The following is a 27,828-nucleotide window of genomic DNA, read 5'->3' as shown; positions in this document are numbered from 1 at the left end:
CCTTTTCAGTCCATTCAGCATCTCAACTACACAACACCTCCCATCAGGACTGGGTGTGCCCAGTATATTCTGTAAGTTTCCCAGTCTAATCTGCATGCAAAATGTAAGACAAGCTCCCTTTAAAGCCAGTCTACTGTGCTGATGCCAACATGAAGTCACAGCTTCCCCAGGCACAGGTTGACAGTAGTTTTCCGCACAGGTTACATGAACTTCAAATCTTATTGAGTGAAATTGTGTATATTAGATACGCATCAATCATACAAGGTTGGATTGTTATAATAAATATGATTAACTGAGCATATTTCACTCATCTGTCTATAACTTAAAGTTATTCCTATCATGATCCTTGTCTAGACTACATGAATGCTGCAAACACTAAGTTATGCCAGCGTGGAGAAGAGCCGAGCCAGTTGCGTAAAGTGGCCTTCATGTGTGTAAATACTTTATGTGAAAGTAATTGACTCTTAAGTGTCTTAAATGGTACTTCAGAAATATAGGCTGTGGTAACTCCCAGGTAGCCACACAACTTCAGTTTCCTTTAGTAATGTCACTGCGTTATTTCTCTTTTCTTTACAGTCAATGTGTTTGCTCTTTCTCATTGAGAATTGTAATGTGTTTTTGACTCCATGTGCAGCAAATCAGGGTATAGAGCTCAATCATGTTGATGCTTTATTGTGTTGTTTTAGAATAACTTAATAAAAAAACTATTTGGGCTGAAGTGAAGGTATTTAGGTAAAAATTAGACAGGCTAAACAGACTACAGTAAATATACAGAGTACAAAGTGCAAAAAAAGTGCTTATATCTGCAGTTGAGGGTAATCTCCTAGCCAAGATCATTACTTAAAAAAAAAAAAGCTTTTGGCTTTTAACCTGGATTGTGAACATGCAATATTGCTCCAGTTTCCTAAAGCACACAACCTTTAAAAGCATGATGTTGCATAAATATGAAAAACTTCAGCATAACTGACCCCCCCCCAACACACACACACACACACTCACTGTATTTTGTAGCTGTGAATGTATTCATTTAACACATTTTAACCATGGATTTCACATATCAGTGTTCTGTTATGTGCTTCTGCAAACCTAACTATTTTGCTGCACCATGTTTGACGAATAAACATCAGCTTGGTCAAATAACATCAGGGTTAACATGTGGTTATCTGTTCTGTAGCTACCCAGACAGGGGCGGGTGGATGAAGCAGAAAAATAACTGGTTGGTGATATTATTTTAAGGCAGAGCTGATACCAACAAGGGGCTTTAGAGAACACATATCTGTGAGGATGAAGACTTTGAGTGCTGCTCTTGTTTTGCTGAGTCTCATCTCAGTGGGCCAGCCTGCATCGCTGGCCTGTGAGAAGCTGTTAAAGCCAGTCGACCAACGTCCAGATGTAAGTGTCTTTCCACATTTGTTTTGTTTCAGCTGTTAAAACTTGCAATTTTTTTCTGAGATGTGATGGAGGGAAATATTCTGAATGTTTTTTTTGTGAATTTCCAAAATAAATAATGAATCAATCAATTAAAACAAATCTTTTATTTCAGCTGATTGGGAGGTGGCACTTTATAGCTGTGTCCACAGAGTTTTGCCTGTCTTCAACATTAGTCAGTGCTTTATTTTCCCCAAGTGCCGCAGTGGATGTAATTTCTAAGGGCGAACCAAACCTCTATGGTGATACTACTTATTTGAAAGCGTAAGTAATGTTTTATTTTTTGTTTTTTAGTTAAATTAATAGCATTTAACATGGTAACATTGTTCAGCTGTTCTTTCAGGTGTTAAATCTGTAATGATGAATGTTGCAGGAATGGAGTTTGTATCAATGGAATCTCAACATTTCTCTATGCAAACAGCAGCATATTTGAACTCGACAGTGAAAGTAAGAGGTTTTTCTTTTAAATATACTCTGACTACAAGCTGTAGTTCAATAACAATTTAATATATTACTACCATTTAAATACTTTAAATTACTTTAATGATTCCAACAGATGCCACAGTTGATCAACCAGACGTGCTGCTGCACACTGGCTGTCCTGACTGCCTTGTCTCTAAAGAGGATAAAAGTCATCTTTTGCTCTTCAGTAAGGTGGCAGGGCTGGGGGCTTTTAGACCATTCATAATTTGTAATTTCCTGTTGTAGTTAAACAAAAAGCAAAATGCACGCTGTGAGAAATACAAGGTTCAATACAATCCATCATATTATCACAGGCCTTTTATCTCAGATGTCGCACTGCTTCACCAGGTAGACGAACAGCTGTTTCTGCTGCTGAGCTGACGGAGTTTGAGACACAGGCAGAGTGTCTGGGATGGTCTAAACCCCAACTCCTCAACACTGATCATGGTGAGACTTTTACAGCAACCAAAAAAAAAAAGGAACAGATAGCACATATGTAAATGATCCTCTTTCTTCTTTCAAAAATGTGTTTTTATGTCTTTTGGGCAGCATGATGATTTTATGATGGTGTAGCACACTCTGTGTCACTTTTGAGTGTGCATATATAAATCAGTTTAAGTTTTAACATTTCATTGTCATTTCCTTTCCTATATTCCATATACAGATTATGAAAAGTGTGTGCAATTTGACGAAGATATGGATGAGGATAAATTAAGCGAAGTGCTTCTGAGTTTCTTTCAGAAGACGCTTGAAAGGATGAAAACCACATATCACTTGTTAACCAAATGCATGGCAGAGGGTTTTATTTCATATTACCCCTCATTGTTTTAAGAACTAAATATCCAGTGCATGCTGAACTTTATTTTCATATCTAAATATGACTTTTAATCTATATATGAATGCCTCTTTTAATTACTGAATTGAGCTTTTTTTTTCTTCATTTAGAAGAAAAAGTTTTTTAAATAAAAGTCTGTACGTCCATGTATGTTAAAAATTACTTTGCAATTTATGTGTGAGGCCATAGCCATGCTAGCAGTTCTATGAGGCTCCATATAGACATCAGTGTTTCGAACCATGTAATACAAATAACAAACAACTAAATATCAATGATAGGATAATAGTGCAAACCAGGTATTATGTTTACCATGATAATTTGTGGTGTAACTGTAAAAAACAATCACAGATTGGTTTGTAACCTATTTTGGAACCACATTTGATGCATTTATTTTAGGTTCTAAATTTCTTTTCTTAGTTTTGTCTTATTTTAAGTTTCATATAGCCAGAAATTGGTGCTTTTAGCTCTTAAAAGACTCCTTGGCTCCAACATTTGAACAGAAATGATGGCTTATTGTAACTGTTGTTGTAAAATCAAAAGTAAAAGGATAAAAACAGATATTATTGTTTTTATATTTTCCACAAATTCTTAACAGTAAGTTGCTTTTCTTTGCTTTTACATTTCAATAAATATTTCTCAAATCCTTATGAGCTATATGGATTGTCATTTAGAACACCAAGAATTTTGGTTTATTATCTTTATGTTTGTTGTGATTTTTGCAGAGCTGCAAAGGTTTAGGAAAGTAACTTTGAGGTTTGAATAGAAAATGTGCATAAATTGTGCCGTGCATTTATGAGAAACCCATGAATCCATTCTCTTCCACTGGCCTGGAGGTTATCTCTGATTTAAAAAAAATATTTTTATAGTTATTTTTGTTTGTGAAATAATGGCATCATGGTCACATTCGCTATGGCCATCTGCACTATTCTTTTCTTTTCTTGTTACAAAAGATGACCCAGTTTTCCTGCAGAGAAACTTCATAATGAAGAGAAATTTTAAGTGCATTATAATTCCTCTTATAACCAATTCATAAACAGCTTGTGCTTTCAAACACAATGCTCCAGCTTTTTTGAACAATTTACAAAACTTAATGTGAACACTGAAATGGGAGTGTGGCATGGACTTTAATGTTGCTTATTCTTCCATAATCAGGATAAATCACATATGTTCAACACAGAATGACTATAAACCTTTCTATCTGCTTAAATGAGGAAATTGTTAAATATATATCTCTGTATCACATGCAGCATGTGATAAACTATTTGGTTGCACTGACAACCATCTTGGACAAACTAAAAATGTGCTTGACATGATACGAAAATTTTAAAGTGGAACTCGGAGACCGCTCACGAATGTAGTTGTCAGTTGAATGTCTCACTTCCTCTTAGGCTTTAATCTACTTTGGTAATACAAAATTAAGTGCACGTACAGTTGTTTCCTGTGCTGCATAGTTCCAGATGTGAGTAAGGATTTCCTTAAATCTTCAATACAAAGATAAAATCTTAAAGACAATATAGTTTAAAAAATGCATGAAAACCAACAAAGCAGCAAATACAAAATTTACATGTTGTATAAAAAAAAACTAGATGCAGCATAGAGATTTTAAAATATGATAAAACAAACCAATCAGATATCACAAAAAGTACTTTGTTTTATAGTAATACTTGAATAAAGTACACAAGTCAATGAAACAAAATATACTAATCCTTATACTTAGATATAATTGGGGGGAAAAGACAACAAAAAATCAGCCTTATAATTAGAACAAAAAGGCAAGAAAACAGAAATCTGCCTTCAGTCATTTGACACAATGTGACTGCTGGATCTTTTGTCTGTCATTTGGCTTGTCAAGGATTCTTGATTTTCAGCAACACGTGAAACACACTTTCTCCAGATCTTCAGATAAGCTTTCTTGATTTTTTGTATTTTGAATGCATACACAACTGGATTGACCGCTGAGTTAGCATGAGACAGAATAATACCTATATATAAAACTATTGGTGGTATATTTGTCACCTCACCAAAATAAACAAGGCAGTTCATTATGTGAAGCGGCAGCCAGCACAGGGCAAACAGGGCGAAGACCAGAGCTAGAGATCCTGCCAGCTTTTTCTCTTTTCTTAGGTAGTTCTGAGACAGTTTTTGAGCACCACTGCCTGGTTTCCCTTGAAGGTGTCCTTTTATAATACAGAAAACATGGGTATACAACGTGGCCATTACCAACAGAGGTATCAGATTCAGGGAAAAAAAACTGAAATAAACCAGGTATGACATGGGAATTACAGCTATAAACTGGCAGACAATTGTAGAATTGGCTGAATTAGACATGGTTTGATGGTTGTACCACCCAAGCATGGGAGTAAAGCTGAGAGGGATTGCAACAATCCAACATGCTGCCACCACAAGACAGGAGTGTCCCTGTGTCACAATCCTTTTGTACCTATTAAAAAATGAAAACAATAAAATAGTCTCACAAAAAAAATTAAAATAGCATAAAATGATTTTTTTTAAAACAAAATAAATTGTTAGTGAAGTACTGGTCGATGTGATAAAATGATATAGTAAATGGTAAATGGTCTGTATTTGTATAGCGCTTTACTAGTCCCTAAGGACCCCAAAGCGCTTTACACATCCAGTCATCCACCCATTCACACATACCATATAAACCACAAAGTCCATAATTACTACTTCCTACTACTAAATTACTATGTTCACTATTCAACTATGAGTCATTTTAGTTTGTTTTTAAAAAAATGCGTCTTATTAATCCATACTCTTACCTGAGAGGGATATACACCCGGAGGAAACGGTCAAGCGAAATAGCCAACAGAGACAGAACTGAAACGAGGGTGAACAGAATGACCACACAGCTGATGAAGAGACACGTATTGAACGAAGTCTTCACCCGTCCATCCACCACTACAGCCAATGGTATGGCCACACATCCAACCAGAAAATCAGCTATAGCCAGAGATGCAATAAGGCAGAATGTTGGCTGTTGAATGCTTTTAGTGGTCCAAAGTGCCAAAATGACCAGCATGTTACCCAGACAGCAACTAACTGCAATAAGCACTTCAACCAAGGTGTAAATCATTACTCCCAAATTCATTGTGCTTTCTATCTGGCTGATGATTGTCAGTTGACGGTGCAGTATATTTGAGTGTGAGTCTGAGCTTCAGTGTGGTATGTAAATCTATATAACATTTGAGGAAGTCCTTGGTCTCTTAGCAGCAATTTTTTTAAATAACACATACAAATAGATATGCATGTAAGAGGATGCAAAAGAAAAAAAAACACTGGTGCAATTATGAGTAACTAAAAAAACATCTCTCATGTCGAAGCTACACAAGCCACAAAACCCACATCCTGAAACAACATACACCTAGGTGATATCTCACAAATGGGGTGGACGTTTTGGGTGTTTGCTCTCTGTGTTATGTTTTTGCAAATCAGATGGTATACTGATAGATGGTATAACAGACTGTTATTGTGCAATATATTTCCTCTGCCTCAGCTTAGATTCTGTATAAATACTGTATCAGTGAAGGTGACATTGACTTTGAAAAAAAAAGACAAATAGCGTGTACATGTGCATGCTTATGGCATCCCATTTCTAAGAGCAAAATTTTCACATCTTAAAACAAACCTCTTTTTAAGGGCCTCTAGCATGACATTTGGTGTGTCTTAGTTAGCTATTTGTTTCCGGAGCTTAACTGTGTAAACACTGCATTCTATTATAATTCATTATTCAAAATTACAACATTTTGCACATTATTGTTACTATTGGTAGTAGTAGTAGCAGCATGTATTCTTGTGTTTTCTTCTTGAGGACACGAATGGTGTACACAAACAACATTTTGAACTGTTACACTGTTACACCTATGTAATATGTATTACAGCCTCATAGATTGCATATGTAGATATTCTGCATATCAAGGCATTTAAAAGGGAAGTCACAGGGAGCAGCCGCAGTGCATGCCCCCAACCCTAGCACATGCAGGTGAATGTGTTTAAAGTTCATAGGGAACTCTGAAGTAGATAAAGGAAGTGTTGGGCATTGATGCTCAGTAGTAGTTTTGCAGATATGCAGAATGTGTGGGTAGAAGGTTAACCTCACTCTCCCCAGCAAATCGCAATGATACACACAATCATGTGAAAAGGAATGTTTGCATAGGACTCTATGAACTCCCATGAAAAACCGCATACAGCTTTACCGTTTCCAGCAGCCAGGCACTGCTAATCAGATGCACTTGATTGAAATATCATCAGCAACCACATCTATTGCTCATCTGGTATATTCAGATGTGGTTTAACACACACACACACAAAGCAAAAAACAGGGCTACAGGCCTCAGTTAGCATGTCAAATCTTAAAGTTCATGACAGCGCAACTGAAAAAAGGCTGAAGATGCCACTCTTGTTTGTAAGAGTTGCCAGAAGAAAAACTCTTCAATATAAAAAGAACATAGAAGAAAACTTTAGGATTGAAGAGTGTCAATCCTAAACTGACTTTTAACCTTTTAATGCCTGGTGTGTTACATTTGAAAAATAGAGTTTTTCCCCAGTTTTTGGGACTTCAACATCATCAATGGGAATTTTTCCCCCTGAAAAACCTAAATAAATTGCACAATACATTTTTAAGCAATTAAAAAAATCAGATAAGCAAATATGATACAAATTAAATGTCATATATGGAGATTGGAATGTGATTTATTTTTTAAACAATTACACAAAATTAAACAAAAGAAAATTAAATAAACACCATTTTCAAAAAAATACAATTTCTACCAATTATTTTATGATTCAGGCTTTAAAGGGTTAAAACAATGTGGCAACAAGTGGAGATCTTTGGCTATGATGCAGGGCTGTGTTTAGCAGAGGTGTGGACTCGAGTCACATGACTTGGACTCGAGTCAGACTCGAGTCATTAATTTTATGACTTTAGACTTGACTTGAAAAAATGTTCTAAGACTTGTGACTTGACTTGGACTTTTACACCAATGACTTGGGACTTGAATTGGACTTGAACCGGTTTACTTGAAAAGACTTGATATTTTACCCCAAATATAAAATTTAACATGCATATTATATGGAGATTGAAAATGTGACGTCATTCACGGGTAGAACCGCAAAGGATTCTGGGAACTCGTGGCAAGCGGTACTAGCGCACGCAGGCTTTCAATTAAAATCAGTCACACAGGGATAAAAAGAAACACAAAAATGTCAAGAAGCTGTTGTATTATTAACTGCAATAGCCGGTCGCATGACAGCCACGGGAAGCCGACGGGTAAAGAGATCGGTTGTTATCGGATTACGTCGTTGAAGAGAAATTGTTCGAGCCATGTTTCCGAAGTAACAAAGAGGCGACTGGATTGCAGCCATTCAAAGACCAATTATAACGTCCCAGAACACTCCAGCTCACAGGTTAGTCTGCTCCAAGCATTTACACAAAGGTCAGTCTGCTGTTGTAGTTAATGCGTCATTTTTCTTAACATAATTGGTGATATAGGTTACAAGCAAGTCTGGCGCTGAACAGAAATTGTCGCGCTATGCTCCTTTATTTATTGTGCATAAATAGTGAATTGTCCTGACACAATATTGCGTTTCGCCTCTGTTATTATGGTACATTGACAAAAACATATACTTTTATTCACAGGATAAAACAGGTTTTTTGTATCACTAATTGCCCAGTACGATTACAGCATACAGTATTATTGTCACTGCTACATTTCTGTGATGCTACCAGAAATTATTTCCACTACTAATTAATTACCGTTGAGCTCAAAGGTTATATTAATAAACGGTTAACGAATGTGTATTTATGAAGACGATTTGTGAGACTGGTAAACTTATGATACGTACGATGGTCTTTCGTTCTACACGGTGCATTTCAAGGTCCTGCACCCATCCGTCGGTAAACTGTACCTGGGCTTGTTGCAGTGACCGGAAGTTACTAAACTTCATGAGTGTGTGCGCTCACTCCAAGAACCGTATAATTATAAATATGCATATAAATATGCTAAGATGAGATAGCTGACTTCATCTAACTAGCAAATGTTTTCCAGGCTACGTTGGTGATACAGTTTTTTTTAATGTGTATGATATTTTTGTCATGCGATTTTAAAGCTGGTCCTACAACCGCATCCAAGAATAACATGCAGCGTATCTCAGAACTGTCGGTGAAAATTATTCTTGGAGCTAAGTTTAATTGAGCTGCATTTTAAAGAGGTGCAATTTCACAATTTGTGTATATTTTCTAAGTTCACTATTTTGTATGTGTTGAGAAAAACACAGATTTTAAAATTACATGGTCTAATATTTACATTTAGCATATAACTGCAACATTATTTTTTCGTTTGTTTTTTTTAAAGACTCGAAAGGACTTGAAATTCAAAGTTTCAGACTTGTGACTTGACTCGGACTTTTACACCAGTGACTTGAGACTCGACTCTGACTTGCCTGACATTACTTGAGACTTGACTTGAGACTTGAGGATAAAGACTTGAGACTTACTTGAGACTTGCAAAACAATGACTTGGTCCCACCTCTGGTGTTTAGAGAAAACTATTTACGGCATATCAGCACAAACATCTCATACCAACTATAATGCTAAGTTGTGGTAAGTTTGCAATTGTGGTTTGAGAAAGCTGTGCATAAACGTATTCCCACAAACCTCAATGAATTGAATCGACATTATAAAATGATGTGAGAGACATTTGAGGAAAATACAAATAAAATAGAATAAAAATAAATACAGTAAATGTACAGTAAATCTTTTCTCTTTTTTGCTCTATAAAATTGTTGTTTTTCTTTTTCAATCACTCATCTTAACAGTAGGATATACATGAAAAGAGAAAAAAATAAAGTTTGCACTCATTTTTTGCACTCTCTGGGCAACTGACCGTTTCAATGTGGATGCACAACTCTGTGAAAACGACTGAAAACGCTAGTGTGGAGGCATTTTCATTGCAATCTGCACATTCCTGCACATAAAATAAAATATGATTTTGTGTTTACACTCAGTCTTTCAAATAGATGCAAGTAAAACAGCAGAACCCCGTAACTTCCAAGCAAGGAAGTTACGGGGTTTTCACTGTAAAAAGAAGTTTCCTTCCCACGCAGTGATCAGCGGAAACTAATGTTTTTGTCACTTTTTACAGAATCAAACTCAAAGTGAGGTCAGTACTTCCACGCTTTAAATGCTGCACAGTCATATGCTTACCTACACTTGATTTTTTTAACCATTGTTGATCTGCACACAGCTGTTGTCATGAACGTCGCACTCGCTTACATCATTGCCATGAGACACTCACAAAAAAAAATCACAGTTTTAGTAATGCATTAACACAGCGTGCTTACGGGAAAGTAACAGTAATTTAATTACCTTTTTGCAATAGTAATCCCTTACTTTACTTGTTACTTGAGAAAAGTAATCGGATTACAGTAACGAGTTACTTGTAGCGCATTACTGTAATCCAATTTTTATTTGCACTTTATTTATTTGCATCCTCTTAAAAGGGGATATGTGAATGTGGCGGAAAACTAACTGGTCAATCAAATTCAGTATAAAGAGTCAGCAGAAGTGATCTCATACTGAGCCAAGATGAAAAGCTTTTTGTGCTGCTGTTCTCGTGCTGAATTTCTGGCCTGTAAAAGCTACATACAGTGGCTTGCAAAAGTATTCGGCCCCCTTGAACTTTCCCACATTTTGTCACATTACAGCCACAAACATGAATCAATTTTATTAGAATTCCACGTGAAAGACCGATACAAAGTGGTGTACACGTGAGAAGTGGAATGACAATCATACATGATTCCAAACATTTTTTACAAATAAATAACTGCAAAGTATGGTGTGCGTAATTATTCAGCTCCCTTTTGTCTGAGTGCAGTCAGTTGCCCATAGACGTTGCCTGATGAGTGCTAATGACTAAATAGAGTGCACCTGTGTGTAATCTAATGTCAGTACAAATACAGCTGCTCTGTGATGGCCTCAGAGGTTGTCTAAGAGAATATTGGGAGCAACAACACCATGAAGTCCAAAGAACACACCAGACATGTCAGGCATAAAGTTATTGAGAAATTTAATATAGCAGGCTTAGGCTACAAAAAGATTTCCCAAGCCTTGAACATCCCACGGAGCACTGTTCAAGCGATCATTCAGAAATGGAAGGAGTATGGCATAACTGTAAACCTACCAAGACAAGGCTGTGCACCTAAACTCACAGGCTGAACAAGGAGAGCGCTGATCAGAAATGCAGAATAATTATGCCTATAAAGAAGGCAAAGAGTGATGAAGATGTAAGTCTCATTTAAACCTTTATAGCTAACAATCTATTGTTTTAAAGGTGATTTATTAGACTAAAATGAAACTGAACCTATTTAATGGATTTGTGCAATTTTTATTTCACAGAGAGAGTTAAATTTGTCTGATTAGTGCAAAACATTAGCCAAGCAAAAATAAAGAAACGCGTGAACAAACAAAATAAAAGCGATGTCATTACAGTTGACTGGGAAATGGTACGCGATGTCCTCAAACAGCTGCTGGAATATCCCTGCCCCACTTCTAAGTAGTGATTTGGACATTAGAGCAGTTGAAAAAGCAAACATCTTCGAGGCCACCAAAATAGGTTTAAAAGCTAATAAATAAATTTCTTCCACTCAGAGAATGTTGCATATAATTTCATTTTTCCTTGATGCATAAAGTTAAAAGATTAAAACTAATAAAACAAATTTTAAAAAGAGACTTTTTTTCATTTGATTATATTTTATATCATGGATTAGGCAGAAAGTAGAATTGGGCTGAAAGATCTATCGCTCTATCACCTATTCACGTTGTAAATCATGTTTTTAAAAAGTAACTAATTACTTTTGAAAATAAGTAATCAGTAAAGTAACGAGATTACATTTTGGGGGAAGTAATCACTAATTAGTTACTGATTACTTTTTTCAAGTAACTTGACCAACACTGTTAGTAAGATACACGAGTGCTTGAACGGAAGTTGGGAAAGCTCTTAGCCGTTAGCATGCGTCCATGCTAACTGCCCAGAGAATTCTTACATGTTATCGCAAAAACAGTGCATGTCCCCCCCTCGGACAACGTGTATGCAGCCTGAGACTCTCTCCACTCTGTGGTCAGCAAAGTGCAATCGCAATCTCCGAGTGCCCTTTCTTTAATACCAGGGGACTATAAACACGCATCACTGGGCTCCACACTGCCGACCTTCACCCAGTACGTGTCATGCCCTACCAGAGACAGTAAAACACTAGACTTGGGCTACGTTCACACTGCAGGTCTTAATGCTCAATTCCGATTTTTTTGATCAAATACGATTTTTTTGTCTGCTTGTTCACACTACAAATATAATGCGACAGCAAACGCGCTCCAGTGTGAACCCTCAAAGCGGCCCGCATGCGCAAAAGAAGACACCACACGCTCTGTTTAGACCCAGACCAAACAATATTGTTTGACTGATGGCCCTTAATATAAAGACTTCAGACTTTACGTTTCCCAATTTTTGCTTTGTTATTTTGTTATTTACATAATAATGTGAATAACCTAATAACTATCCTTATTGCTGTTTTAGAGAGGAGCGGTGCTTCAAAGGATAGTTGCAGATTTCTGTCAGAATCAAATAAAACGTTCACGTTTCTCCAACGTTGTCTTCCCAACAGTTTCACTGACATCTACACTGGATGGCCAGGAAGCGTTTGCAATGTCTTCTTGGGCGCTTCTCCGGAGCTGATAATTGCCGTCTGTCTTTTGTCAGTGACATAAAAGACGGATTTAATGTGACATGACCATTCAAGCAGCAGTCGCTTTCTAAAACATCGGATATGTATCAGAATCAGTACCACATACGAAAGTGACCCAGATCGGATTTGAAAATATCGGATTTGTGCCGTTCACACTGTCATACCATGATTGGATTTGGGTCGCATAGGGTCAAAAAAATCAGATTTGATGTGCTTTCGCCTGCAGTGTGAACGTAGCCTTACTGTATGTCAATGCAAAAGAGGTATACAGTTCATCACCTGTCCCTCACCTGGGAAGATCTGATCACAAGTGTTGATCTGGAGGTAGTTCTGCTGGCACCAGTCCACAAAGTCATGGGTAAATTCTCTGTACTCCCTGTCGCTACCATCAGTGATGAGGCTGACTATTGCAGAGCTGTCAAAGAACCTTTGCAGGAAGCACTGGGTGGAGTTTTGGGAGAAGTCTGCAGAGTAGATAGTAAAGAGGAACGGAGGCAGAACCATTCCCTGTGGGGGCCCCGTACTGCCCCCACAGGGACACACAGCACTAAGTTCTCATATGCTGTTGTCGGTCGGTGAGGTAGAACCATCGGGCCACAAAAATCACAACTGTCTGCCTGGGGGGGGTGAGGTGGGCAAATGAACTGCATCATTTCTTTTAACAGGTTTGATTGATCCAGGATGCAGTCTTCAACATCGACTGCAGACTCACCCACCCCCACTACTGCTGTCCCACCTCTGACACCTCATTCACTTCACACCTCCTCTCCTCACCCCGCTCACTACTACTCACCCTAACCACTGCATCCTGTACACAACCAACACACGGCTCCAGCCTGTCTCTCTCAACCATCCAGGTTAAGGAACTGAGGATGACTGGAGTCAGGAAGGCAGCGGGTCCCGATGGCATCAGCTCAAGGGTTGCCAAGTCCTGCACAGATCAATTGTGTGGGGTGATGGAGTACATCTTCAGCCTGAGGCTGGGAAGAGTTCCACAGCTCTGGAAAACCTCTTGTGTGCCACTAGTGCCAAAGACTCCACATTCCAAGAACCTCAACAGCAACAGGGCAGTGGCTCTGACATCCCACCCAATGAAGACCCAGGAACACCTGAACCTGTCTCAGCTTTGACTCCTGGTGAGCTCCTCACTGGACCCACTTCAGTTTGCCTACCAGCCTGGCACTGGATTGGATGATGCTGTCATTCACCTCCTACACCGTTCCCATCTCGATTGGAGACCCCTGGGAGCACTGTGAGAATCATTTTCTTTGATTTCTTTATTGCCTTTAACACCATTCTTTCCACAGTTCTGAAGAAAAAGCTGGAGAACTCAGGAATTGACCATCACCTCACAGCATGAATATTGGACTACCTCACTACCAGACTATAGTATGAGAGAACTCGGGGCTGCATGTCGGACAGGGTCATCTGCAGTACGGAGGCCCCACAGGGAACTGTGTGGGAGACATCTGCAGTGGGCAAATGAACTGAATCATTTCTTTGACAGGTTTGATTGATCCAGGATGCAGTCTTCAACATCGACTGCAGACTCACCCACACCCACTGCCGTTGTTGCGCATCTGACACCTCAGTTACTTCACACCTCCTCCCTTCACCCCGCTCACAACTCCCCACCCCTACCACAGCATCCTGTACACAACCAACACACATCTCCAGCCTGTCTCTCTCAACCCTCCAGGTTAGGAGGGAACTGAGTACGACTGGAGCAAAGAAGGCAGCAGGTCCAGATGGCATCAGCTCAAGGGTTGTCAAGTCCTGCGCAGATCAACATGAGAACTCTGGGCTGCGTGTCGGACAGGGTCATCTACAGTATGGAGGCCCCACAGGGAACGGTGTGGGAGATGTCTGCAGTGCAGATGGTGAAGAGGAACTGAGCCAGAACCGTTCCCTGGATTAATTAATTGATTAATTTTATCGCATTATTTGTAATGACAGCATTAACGCGATAATGTTGACAGGCCTAGTTTGTTGGTTTGCTTTTATTTCGTTTCATAAGCAAGCTGGTTATTAGATGCTGCTTCAGCCAGCCAGACAATCCTTTGCTGTCCCACCCCTCTCCTCCCTGTGGAGCAAGCAGCAGGTGTATCTCGTAAATCCTTACTCCTCGCAAATGGGCAATAGAAAACCGTTTGGTGCCTATGCAATCCCCAAAATGCACTGGCATGACATCCGGGGAGCATGGGTGTGAGCAACGTTCTTTTTTGCAGATGCCATGATGCCCCCTCTACCACGATGCCACCCTGGGCAATGCCCTATGTTGCCCATATCAAAAACCACCACTTGGTACCATAGCTCAGGCTACTTGTTACTCTGTGATATTTATCTGCATGTTTGCAAACTTGTCTAGTACTTACCTGTTTGTTTCCTCCTTCCTCTAAGGAAATCTATGTATTACAACCTGTCTGACACACTCCTACCAATAGTATACTGGAAATGTGTCCAAGAGAAAGTGAGGAGAAACTCAAAATAGAACTGATTCATAGACTCTGACCTGAATCTGATACCTGTTAATAAATGAAAAAGAAAAAATCCAGATACACAGAGAGTGTGTATCTCAGCAAAGTATCTGTGTTGCTTAGGATATTTATTCCCTTTGCTTCCTTAAGATTGTTTATTAAAATCTTTAAACCTTTCAACTGTGTTCTACAATTATGTCCTTTTTTTTGCAAATGCCAACAAATTACTGCCTTGCCTTGGTCATCCACTGCAAATTCATTTCTGCCTGCACCCTGATGTGTTTTTTCTAAACCATTTGCATTTTGAGTAAATGTATTTTGCAAGAGTAAGCATGCACACATTTGCCAAACACAGACAGGATATTGTGTGGTTAATGATAGACCTATAAACTGCTTTTAAAATGTTAACAAAATTCATATTACTGCAAATGCAGTGAGCAGTTTGCATCGACAGCTAGAAATATAGCATGTGCAATCATCTGTCACCAATTAAACTGCATCTTATGAAATGTCAATTTTCTTTCTCCACAGTTTTTTTTAGAGAACGTGTTACCATCTACCGGAACCAAATTCCTTGTATGTGTCTGCACATATACATGGCCAATAAACACGATTCTGATTCTGAGTATACATAGTAAAGTATGATACATCGTTTTATCATATTTCAAGTGTCACCATACTGAAAATACTGATAAATCTTATCAGTATGTACTTTTGATCCAGGGCACGATGTTAGGTTTGATCAAGGTTTTGAAGGTTTAACCTTGAACTTATCTGTCCACACACTGACATGTTTATCAGTTTGTGACCTAGATGATGATTGGTAAATGTGGTCTTTACTGGAAATGATGGCATTTGAGGTCATTCACTTCATTTCCTCTTAAATAGGGGTGGGAAAACTAACTGGTCAGTATAAACCCGAAAAAGACTAAGAATCAGCAGAAGTGAACTCATACTGAGCCAAGATGAAAGCGTTTTGTGTCACTGTTCTTGTGCTGAATTTCATCTCTGTGTGCCAGCCTTCATCAGTGGCCTGTGAGAGGTATCTAAAAACAGCAGATAGGGATCAAGATGTAAGTCTCTTTTAAACCTTTATAGCTAAGATTATAGTTGTAAAACTGATTTGCTAGTAGAATTTTAGTAAAAATGAAACTGCACCCATGTAATGGATTTGTGCAAGTTTGTATTTCATGAATAGTGTTAAATGTGTCAGATTAGTGCAAAACATTTACAAAGCAACAAAAAAAAAAACTAAAATAACGAATGAACAAACAATGTCTTCATTTCAGCTGACTGGGAAATGGTACTTTATAGCCGTGTCCTCAAACAGCTGCTGGGCTACTGTATTCAGTGTCCTACCTGTCGGTGCCTATGTGAACATTACGGCAATGGAAGAAGCAAACATCTATGAAGCCACAGTTTCACTGAAAATGTAACTAATTTTCTTCCTTATAATTGTTGTTTATACTGTATGTTTGCCAGTGTTTGTGCTTCATATTTCATTATGTCATTTAAAGTTATTTTTTCATTCTTTATATCTTTTGACTACTAATTAAATCAGGTTTGGGCAGTGTAAAAGTTTAACTTCAAAAATTCACTACGAAAAAAGCACCATAGCTGGGATTGACAGCAAGGGTAAGAGTTTTGATTAAAACATTTGTGTCACTGGAGTTTAATTATGAATCTCTTCATGTCTGTTTCTTTCAGTCACTATTAAACTTTTTAACTGCAGATTAATTATGTGCTCAAACCTTTTAACATTCACAAAATAATCAATAAAAACATAAAAGCACTAAAAGAGAAAATTCAGATATGAAAATCATATACATGTTTAATTTTTAAGCTTTTAAAGAATTGGTAGCATACTAGTTTTGTTGTCTTTTGTCTTCTCTGACTTTTTCCACATTCTTTTATTGTGTAAATAATAATCTTCACTTGTGATAGTATCTATAATACTATAATTCTGATGTTAAAAATTTAATCTCAAATGTTAAATGTATTTTAATAACTCTTCTTTTTACAACAGGTGCCAAAAGTGATGATGTAAGGATACTTCTTCAAAGGAGGTGCCATGATTGTATTGTTATGAAGGGAGATGGCTTCACTGACATTCTTGTGCTTTTAAGTAAGGACCCAGACAAATGTGATAAGAAAATATGTTGAATATTTACAATACAGATGTTTTTACAGCACTTTCTTACCTGACTTATCTAGCAGGCTATTATATAGCAGATTATGACATTTAATCATGTTTTAAACAGGTAAGTGAATGTCCATCACTGATGATGAGATGGAGGCATTTGAGATACAAGCAGAATGTCGTTACTTGTACAAACCACAGATCTTTGGTTCTGATCATGGTAAGATGTGAAAAAAGAATATGACGAAACCTTTATGGCTTTACAGCTAACGTGTACTTTTAGAGTGATTCGTGTCATTTTATTTTCTGCAGTTCCTTAACATTATAATGCAATCAGTATAACACAATTGCACATTCTACAGTTTCTAATTGTTTTTTTTTATCTTCATACAGACTACGAGAACTGCGCAGTTGACGATGGCAAGACTGAATATGCTTCTTCAGAAATTCCCCATATACGACAAGCAGTGCTAAACATCTTCTCAAAGGTCTTCACATGCGTACAAGACAGAGTTTTGTATTACCCCCGTGCTGCCTTCCAGTGGGTGCAGTCAACATGGAGTAATTTGTGGTGAATGTAGAGAGACACGCTATAATAAATATTTGCTTATTTCAATCATGTGCACTTGAAACCGTGCTGTCTTTAGTTTAAAGATTTGAAGAGAGTGTAGAATGAATTATAAATACTACAGTTTACAGATGAACAATATTTGAATATTAATTCAAAATATCATTATAATGCATTTATATCTGTCCTTTACCTCTCAACTACTATTCATCCAACTTGCTGAGGTCCAGAGTAAGGGCAGTGTCTATTTTAAGGATGCTCTAAAGTGCTGTGTTCCAATTTTTTCTGTCGCATTTCTGTTGCTATTAAACATTTATGAAATTCAGTGTGGAATCAACTGTCAAAAGACTCAATCTTCCAAAGACTCATTTCCTCAAACAATCACTGTTTCAGCAGAATTTTCCAGGGGTCCTATCTGGACAAAAAGACAGTCATTTGAAATTTACAACCTCTGTAAATGATTTTACATAAAGTGGAATGCATATTTAGACATTGTTATGATGAGTCCACCTACTTCAATATCAAAAGAACAGCAGATGTAAATGTCAGAGGGTTTAAATATGGTAATTTTGGTTTTCTATTCCCTAAAAAAAACCGTTCAAGGCGTTGACTTTAATTCATGGACCAAAAGGTGTAATAACTACACTTGTAAAAACTTGTGAAAGTTCTAGTCAGTAATAGCTTAAAAAATAAAGTGACAATGAAAAAATTAGCTATATGAATAAGAGACACGAGAGAATTTAAAAATGCAGTATGTCTCCTGCCTTTTCTCAAAGGCCAAAGTGTAACTTTACTTACACACAAACATCACAATAAATAATGAATTGTGGGAAAGTAAATACAGTGTATATGTCTGTTTTTAAAAATATGTATTTGCTGGTCTATGCTGTCTAAAGTTGAAATCCAAAAATGAAACATGCGACCAACATTTTATTGACAGACTTACCAGACAGCCTCAGACAGCCATGCAGTCTTAAAGGTCCCTATGTGAGTAGGAATGCCAGACCCCACAACGCTACCATGAGTTGGTTAATTAATCCATTAATGCACAAAAATAGAGAAGCTCTGGTGGAATCAATTTACACTCAGCTGATTGACATGTTGATTAATATCTTGTCAGCTGTCTTCATGTTACAAGCTTTACTCTTTTTTTGAGAGTATCGGGCAGTTTGGACATCCATATTCAAATAGTTGAACATCAAGAATTATATATATATATATATATATATAGAATTAGAAATGGTGTATTTTCATCCAGAAGCAAATCCTTGTGTTCCATTGTTTTCATTCAAATTCTGTTGTTTTCATTCTATTTCCATTGTTTTGATTCAAATTCCATTGTTTGTTCCCAAATTCTGTTGTTTTCATTAAAATTCCGTCATTTTCATGTTAATTCCGTTGTTTTCATTCTAATTCTGTTGTTTGTTTTAAAACTCCATTGTTTTCATTCAAATTCTGTTCTTTTCATTCAAATTCTGTTATGTTCATTCAAATTCCATTATTTTGATTCAAATTCTGTTCTGTTCATTCTAATTCCGTTAGAATGAACAGAACATTCTAATTCTGTTGTTTGTTTTAAACTTCCATTGTTTTCATTCAAATTCTGTTCTTTTCATTCTATTTCCATTGTTTTGATTCAAATTCCATTGTTTTCATTCAAACTCTGTTTTGTACATTCTAATTCTGTTGTTTTCATTCAAATTCCATTGTTTTCATTCAAACTCTGTTTTGTACATTCTAATTCTGTTGTTTTCATTCAAATTCTGTTGTTTTCATTGAAATTCCGTTGTTTTCATTCTAATTCTGTTGTTTGTTTTAAACTTCCATTGTTTTGATTCAAATTCTGTTCTGTTCATTCTAATTCCGTTGTTTTCATTCAAATTCTGTTGTTTTCATTGAAATTCCGTTGTTTTCATTCTAATTCTGTTGTTTGTTTTAAACTTCCATTGTTTTGATTCAAATTCTGTTCTGTTCATTCTAATTCCGTTGTTTTCATTCAAATTCTATTCATTTCATTCTAATTCTACTCTTTTTATTCAAATTCCATTGTTTGTTCTCAAATTCTGTTGTTTTCATTAAAATTCCGTCGAAACTTGTGTTTCAGTTTGCCTTAAGGAGTAATCAACACACATGGGTGTATTTTCTTTTTGTTGCTGAGATTTATTGATAAAAACAGTACAAAAAAACCCCAACCATTTGTACACATATTTACAAATAATAATAAAAAGTGAGTGAGTACATTTCAACATTTTCAGCAATCACTCACAATCCTGGCACTGCCATGGTATCTGTAGTCTGCATTTACCACATGTGTATCTTTTGCAGTGAACACATCGCACAGTGGCATGATTGTTCTTGCATTTGTGTTTGACCTGACACATGGCTCTTTTTCCAGGGCTAGGTGTGGAGGGTTGTGTCCGAAGCAACTGTTCTTTTCTTGCCTTCTTCCCAGCTACATGAGAGTGAGCCAACTCTCTTGCAAGCTCCACCAGGAAGTCCACCCGTCTTTCCTTCGTCCCGGTGCATGCTTGATACAGCACATGTGCATTCAGTGCTGCCATGTCAATCATGTTATAGAACACGGCAACTGGCCAGCGCCGTGTTCCTCTGCGGACAGTGTACTCCCGCATCATCTGGTCCATCACATCCACACCACACGTTGTGGTGTAAACGGCGACAGTGTTTGGCTTCCTTTTGGTGGTGTTATCAGTCTGAACCACGCTCTGCACGCTGCTAAGAATATAGACTGTCTTCTTCCGTTTGGCCGCATTCGCCGTCAGCGTGGCAGCAGAGGTTGAAAACACCTAAGAAATAAGATAAATTGTTATTTCCATAGCACTTTTACACACAATGAAACACATAAACATAGAACCACAAAAGACCTGCAACATACCTGAGTGGTGAATTCATTGCGATCTGTGTGTCTAGCGGATTGAGGAATTTCCCAGCGACTCTTGTTGACTGTGCCGAGGATGGTGGTTTTCCGTCTAAGAAGTTTTTGCGCAAGTGAAAGCAATGTGAAGAAATTGTCCGTGGTAACATTTCTGCCCTTGTCTAGGAATGGTTCCATCAGCCTCATCACTACATTTTCAGACAGTCTCTCCCCACTGGGACGATTGGGGTCCTTGCCAAGATATGGGAAGACATTGCAAATGTACTTGGATTTTAGGTCGCAAGCCACCCAAAACTTGATCCCAAACTTGTCTGGTTTACTTGCAATATACTGCAGGAAACAGCACCGAGTCTTTGATGGGAAAAGCTGTTCATCAATGGTGATATGTAGACCAGGGTTGTAGCACGTGATACAGTTGGTGACAAATGATCCCCACACACTGGAAATTGCAGTGAACTTATCAGTCTTTGCTTGATCACTGCGGGGGGACCTGTCATCAAAGCGTAGGTGTTGCATGATGTCTTGGAAGCGGTTTCGCAGCATAGTTCGAATGATCTGTGGGTTTCCCAGGTTTGCTGACCAGCAGTCATGTAGTGATGGAACCCTAGTAACCGTTCAAGGCGTTGAACAAGATGACAATTGCATCCACCTCAACACAAAAGGAAGTTCACAGCTTTTAGCAGCTCCCCACCCCCACACACAAACAAAGAGGCAGATGGCAGTTAGAAATCAGCAATCATTCACACATCCCCACTCCCCCACTTCTCAGGTAACGACCTAATTTACATATGAATTGATGCTAAAAGACTAGCCAATTTAGCTTCCACTTGGCTGACAGAGGGTTAGAAAAGCCTGGGACTTCCAGTGTTTTAAGGATGGGTAATGACACTTGCCTGTTCTCCTTCTTTGTCGCTTCTGCAAGACGTAAAGTTTATGACTCAGGCTTTTCGAAGACAACTTGTATGCCATTTGGTAGCAAAAGAGAAAAAAGAAAAAAAAAGGAAGAGGATGTAAAAATTTTGGGGGAGGGTGTTCCAAACAAAACCAAAAACTAAAAAAACATCTCCAGTTGGAGACACGTTTACAATTTCCTGATATTACATCTAAAACAATTATAAACTGTGACGGTCACAAAACAGTCCACGTCCTGCTTACTTACCTTAACCTTTCATTGCCAAATGGTGGCACGATACAAACCAGTTTTATGGTATCCACCAACACTTTACAACAACGCAATAGATTAACAAAGCAGAACGAATGTATGGCGAATAATACATTAGATTACAACATAAAATAATACATTTGGGGAAAAATACAAATTAAAGATCAAATGATAAAAATACTTAAATATGACCCAATTTGAGGGCAGAGCTTTGAGATCCGTTAAGGAGAAATCAGCGTATGGCCGTAGACCATAAGAGGAAAATGAATGGGATGACTGTTTGTCTTGTTCCTTGCTTTCTTGGTTTTCTGAAACTAAAGTAGATCTGACGTGAATTTTACTTTCGTGTCAGAACTGAATTTTTATGTTTATTTTCTTTTGTTCCATTCTGTGTCAAGATCATCCTCCAGGTCTGGTCTGTGGGAAGACTAATAGTTCAGTTTTGCAGATCTTGTCAATGCTTTTACAGCATTGCCGGTGTGTTTGGGATGATGCGTCCTGGTGCAAAATAAAGCGAGAAGTCAAAATTTTGCCTTCTTTATCATGTGTTTTCAATAACAGCAAGACTAATGGCTTTATCATACATTGCTCAAAATATCTCTCTCTCATTAAGTTCTTTTATACCAAACAGGTGCAAATGATCCTCTTTAAAAAAATCCTAGTAGTGCTGGAAATGTATTTTTGATGTATCTTTTCTAATTTCCTTTTTATTAATGCGGTATGACGATTATTGAGGAAAGATCCCCTCAACTTTACAGCACATTACCACAGCTGGGTCAGAGACTGATTTTTGGTTGCCCAGCAACGGCCAATTTAGAGCCACAAAGAGCTGCGTTGATCTTAGTGTTAGATATAGGAAAAATTATAATAAAATGAGGAGAAATAAAAAATACCAGCTCATTAAAAAAATCATAATCGTCATGTTTCGTGCATTACTATGTGTGTTTACGTTTGCTGTTTTTATTAAAATAAATATTCGGCTTTAGGACCCAGGTGCGCAGCAGCGGCAGACACCGGTTGATGAGATGGTCCACTCGGTATTACACATCTAATGGACCAACAAAGAGCGGCTGCTCGTCCAGCACTGAGTAGTAGGAGGTAAACTCCATAGACTGTAACTGTGGACTACTATAATCAGACAGGTGAGGGCATTTTGACCGTCTTTATCCGTCCGCGTCACCCCGCACCGTGACAAGAAGACCCGACTGTTGTCTCACCGGCGACAACCATGAGCCAGAGGTTCACCGTCTCCAAGAGCGACGGCGACCGGCGCCCCTCCGACATGCAGGGGGAGGTGAACCAGCTGTTTGAGGGAGACGAGCCCCCGACCACCAGCAGCAGCAGCGCGGAGGGACAGGCTGCAGCTGGTACTGAAACGGTGCTGGTGCTGAAAGGTAAGGAGATCCTCCAGCCGGCTTCTTCACCCTGTTTGTTAGCTGTGCGCTATATGCTAGCAACCCTAATGCTTGACTGCTGCTCGGTGACACCACATTGTCTCTGTGTGACTTGAATTCCTAATAACCCTCGGGGCACCGTCTGGTCAGTAACAGAGGCGCGTACAGCAAATCCTGCAGTTGTCCTTTTTCTTCAGCAATTGTGATGTTACAGGTGCATGCATTGTTCAAAAATATTGGAAGATGCATGCAGTGTGAGACAGAAAACAAAGCATTTGGGGACTTAATTATCATATGGCCTGTTAAATTTTGTATGTCTCAGGCATTTTCCTTCCCCTCCCACAGCATTTAACTGCACTACAAGTAATCTAGTACCTTCTCAGTTCAGGATGTAGGGTATGTGCTGGTGCATTTTATAGTATTTATCTCTAGATCTATATATTTTTTTATTTGTTAGGCTTTACAGTATGTGAGCAGAAAAGACTAATTGCACCCTGTCTTGAAGGGAGTATCAATGTCAAGTAATATACAGTTTCTGTGGTAAGGCTTAAATTCAATGGAGAACTAATAATTGTTCTTTCCTTTTTTATTGAGTTGTTCCCAAGGTTAGGGATAATTTAGCTGGTAAAACCCAGGACATTATAATTAATAAGGAGCATTAAACCTTCTCTTTTACTATTTTCACTTTCTAGAATAGTTTTTTTTTTCAGTTTCATCAATCTGTGCCAAAGTGGTTTTCTGTCACCAGTTTGCCCATATGAAAGAATCAACGTCCCCTCAGTCCTTGCGTGAATCAAACACAGCAATGCGGAACAAATGGAAATCCCCATTTGTCCAGGAATGGAGGCCTTTACCATTAACTCTGATTAGAATGACAAAAAGTACAGTGATTCATGTCCATTCAAGTGCAAATGGAGATTTATCTGCAAATGGATCAATACATTTCATACTCTGTAAGGCTGCTGCATTAATGACATTTCATGTTAATTGGCCAGGCTCCCCAGACTCCCTTTAAATGGCTTTATTGGAGCTCTAGATTAGCTTCCACTTTATTCAAAGAACTGTAGCCTTAGTTTGGTATTCAGCCTGATTCTTTTTGCAGAGCTGCAAGCAGCAGTGTGGAAACACCATTTAGAATAAAGAGTTAATTATTAAATATTTTTTGTCATAGTACATTATAATTCAGGGTGTTTTTTTTATTTATATCTGTACTCTCAGTTCTGGCACTTGTTGGTTAACTATATCACTACCTGAGTAACTACCTTTTTTAGTTCATATATTAGCTTTGATCCTGGACATTTTTGTCTTTATATCACTTCTGGTGTGCTAAGGTTCAGTAGCATTCACATGTTTATACAGTGAAACCAGCTGCCTCCTTAATTGGGAATAAATGATTTTCACTACCAGTCCAGTTTTTCCCATTATTGCTACAAGTGGCTCAGAACTGGCCACTTACTCCTGTGTGTGTGCCCCAGTATGTGACAGTCATTTCACTTGACAGACAGACTGGTCAGTAGGAATGTATCTCACAGTCTACTTCCTTTAGAGACAAGGATCACTTTATTTAAGGACTCTCCCTAATGATACACCTTGCTCATACTGGTATCTCTGCATCCATTTTGCTGGTTGCCATGGTGATGCAGTACATTTTCGCTAGAGTTGGCTTAGAAATGGTCTCACAGTAAAATGTTTTCTGTCTTATCAGGTACCGTTATGAAATCAATCTGTTCATGTTTGTACCCCTCGGAAAACAACTGTTGTAACATTGCTGAACCTGTGAGTAGGGCTGGGCTCTACAATATATTAACATTTAAGCTGTATTAATATATTTTTAAACTAGTGTTTGTAACGATTCTCTAAAGCCATGGTTCAGTTTGTGCCTTAATTTTCAGGCCACAGTTTTGGTTGTAGCATGTTCTTTGTTCCCAAAAATCTTCATTTCTATTAACTCTCAGAGTCAAAACAGCAAGAAAGATTGCTGCTGACTAGGGCTGGGCCATATCATACCATTCATGGTAATACCGGTATAATGTTGGGCAACAATAAGAAAATGAAATATCGCGATAGACTATGGGTAAAATGCGCATGTGCAGTGCCTTTGTTTTCATACGCACATGGCGGAAAAAGCATGGTGCTGACGGAGAATGAGAAGGGCAAACGCGGATCGTTGAATGAAACGGATGAACCAGAATTGGTTTTTAAAAATGCTGCAACTTCAGTGGTGTGGAACTGGTTTAACTTTCATCCATCAGATACACAACAAAGCACTATTTTTGCTAGAGCATGCTAGCGGGCCGTTGTTATTACCGTGTTTTTTGGAAAATACGGCACACTTAAAATCAATCCTTTGATTTGTTTGAAAATCAACAGTGCCCCTTATAATCCCGTGTGCCTTATGTACGAATTCTGGTTGTGTTTACTGACACAGTGTTTACTGATGTTTTAGTACGACTTTGCTAAGCTACAAACCCGCACCGCTTGATGGATTGCCGGAGCATTACGGCTATTGTAGGCAGGAGCCTCGCGGAGTGATACGTACTGTGCTTCAACATAATATTACCGTATTGTGTGTGTGTATAACTTCTTTTTAAGTTTTGTGGATATTATACATGGTTATGCTGAGGATATGTTGGCCAATTTCCACTGGAAATGCTTTTTGGTTAAACTGTCAGCAAGGAATTTGCATTTGCACGGTAAAATTTTTATATTACTTTAATGCACATAAAAACATCTGCTTGTTTAAGTGAAAATACATTGATGGGGGTTTTTTTGTACTAATAAAGTTGTGGAGTTATAAAGTATTTTGTCTAGTGTCAATTATATCGTCAGTTATACCGTTATCGCAAATTTTCAAATGTATATCATGATAAATATTTTTGGTCATATCGCCCTGCTCTACTGCTGACACCTCTCACCCTGGTGAGATACTGGTAGCAGGCTGTGGGTCATCAGGGCCAATGCCTCACATTGCAAGAGCAGTTTCTTTCTGTCAGCAGTTCGACTACTTAACAAAGCCTAGTACTTCAACCCTGACTCCTTATAATGAATGTGCTACGTTAGCACACGTACTTACTCACCTACGCTATTAAAAACATTGCACGTTGGACTCATTGCAGTTGAGTGCTTTGCACATGATGTTCACACTTAGATTTCACACGTCCCCCTTCTCTGTAAGTATTTTATATTTTCTTTTTTTGTGTTATTGTATTGTATGGTACTAAGACTCCTTGTTTGTGTAAGTAGTTGGCAACAAATGAGATTTTGATTCTGATTACACTATTCTGACGTATATCCACTTCAGTTTTGATGTGAATTTTCTTTCAACATTATTGAATCTACAAGAGTAGTACATTTTAACCTGATACTAACCACCTCCTGCACATGTCTAATTAACATACTAAATACCATCTTTAATTTCTCAACCTCCACTGCTCTTTTACAGCAGTGCAAAAGAGAAGCAAAATGAGAAGAAATTATTGTCAAAAGAGACCATGGGTGGTTGGATCACAGTGTCTGTTTCATAGGACTAGGATGAGATGGTACCCCTTGTAAACAATACATTTTAATATCTGCATTACATAAAGTATTTCTTTCATTAAGCTGTGCCAGTACTTTTCTCTCTCACTTCAATCTTATACACGTGACACTCCACCTTTGCTGTCCTTTTGTCTACACACTGTACAAGGTATACATTCAGCATTACAGCTGATTCGAGTTCATCTATTTGGTGAAAACACAATAGGAATTTGCCATCATCAAAGTCACCTGACTTTCTTCACAAAAACAGTCATTTTACCTCGTGGAATGCTATTTGTTGGTCTAACTTTGGCTTTTTGAGATGTTAATTTGAATTGAAACTAAACTATTGGAACATCAGAGACACGCATACACACAACAGCTAACCAATTTAGGTAGCTACTGACACACACAAAATGGACCCACAACATGAGACTGGTGATTTTTGTGTTGGGAATTCAAGCCATGTTACAGAACTTTTGCCCCCCTACTAAAATTATTTTTTACTGCTGAGCCCATTCTCAATATTTCTTAGTTCGTATTTTGTAAGTACTCCAACCGCACTCATTGTGGATGAATACCAGTACAAGTCAGCTTCAAATAAACCCTGCTACTGGAAAGTCTACAGCTATTGTGGTGGTGGATATCCAGTACATACAGTCTTCACATAGTTTTCCCAATATCTGACAAATTGAGCAAATAAACAGCTACGGTATGTCTTTATTTGCATCTATTAAGCATGGTGTACCACAGGGGTAGGTTTGTGGTCTCTCTCATGATATATAGATGTATAGATATACCATCTACCCATGAGATGCTCTGATCCTGGCATGTTGAGATCTCTCTTTGTGATATTTTTGTCATTGTTGGTTTTTAAGGTTTTAAGGTCCATTGTGTGACCTCTTAGCATTGTACTCTCTGGAGCAATGCTTTCTTGGGCAGATGTTTGCATGTTTTTTGGGACCTTGCTTAAAATTAAAGGGCTCAGTATCTTTACATTGAGCATTCTGAAGCTTTGAAGTGATCTCGTAGAGAAAACCAGGCCAGCTTAGTGTTTTAAATATAATTTTAATGGGAGAACACTCCCTTTAGTAGAGTTTCAATTTCTTTCTTTCTGCCTCCATAATTTTATTTTAGGACTCTATTAAAGTACTATTATGTTACACAGTTCAAAATAATATTTATCTTTGTTTGGCT

At 38.0% G+C, this 27,828-nt stretch overlaps 2 protein-coding genes and 1 pseudogene across 6 annotated transcripts in view; 2 read left to right on the top strand and 1 right to left on the bottom strand.

Moving 5' to 3' along the window:
• Positions 1 to 1,182: 1,182 nt before the first annotated feature.
• Positions 1,183 to 17,991, top strand: LOC146710206 (uncharacterized; annotated as a pseudogene). The gene is made up of 13 exons (XR_014920621.1): positions 1,183 to 1,392; positions 1,544 to 1,692; positions 1,802 to 1,875; positions 1,985 to 2,077; positions 2,239 to 2,337; positions 2,555 to 2,714; positions 13,508 to 13,617; positions 15,919 to 16,031; positions 16,248 to 16,390; positions 16,520 to 16,593; positions 16,985 to 17,083; positions 17,220 to 17,318; positions 17,492 to 17,991. The product of XR_014920621.1 is annotated as an uncharacterized LOC146710206 (transcript).
• Positions 4,409 to 5,834, bottom strand: LOC146710207 (adenosine receptor A1-like). The gene is made up of 2 exons (XM_085457550.1): positions 5,506 to 5,834; positions 4,409 to 5,165 (listed from the first exon to the last, which is right to left on the bottom strand). Exons 1-2 carry the CDS (start codon positions 5,832 to 5,834, stop codon positions 4,520 to 4,522), a joined length of 975 nt encoding a protein of 324 aa, XP_085313676.1. The 3' UTR covers positions 4,409 to 4,519.
• Positions 17,992 to 22,592: 4,601 nt separating the features above from the next.
• Positions 22,593 to 27,828, top strand: part of slc12a5a (solute carrier family 12 member 5a) — a 192,934-nt gene continuing 187,698 nt past the window's right edge. For 2 of the 4 annotated variants that reach the window (XM_085457533.1, XM_085457532.1), the window contains exon 1: positions 22,593 to 23,115. In XM_085457533.1, coding sequence (XP_085313659.1) covers positions 22,950 to 23,115 — 166 coding nt within the window. In that variant the 5' untranslated portion in view covers positions 22,593 to 22,949. The remainder of the gene's footprint in view (positions 23,116 to 27,828) is intronic. The other 2 variants (XM_085457535.1, XM_085457534.1) reach the window with 1 other exon arrangement.

Source organism: Copadichromis virginalis, linkage group LG5 (assembly GCF_057382275.1).
Source record: "Copadichromis virginalis isolate Kocher_CV1m ecotype Utaka linkage group LG5, C_Virginalis_male_GT1.1, whole genome shotgun sequence".
Classification (NCBI taxonomy): Eukaryota; Metazoa; Chordata; class Actinopteri; order Cichliformes; family Cichlidae; genus Copadichromis; species Copadichromis virginalis.
The sequence above is the reverse complement of the archived record's forward strand: the minus strand, read 5'-3'. Positions and strand labels throughout refer to the sequence as shown.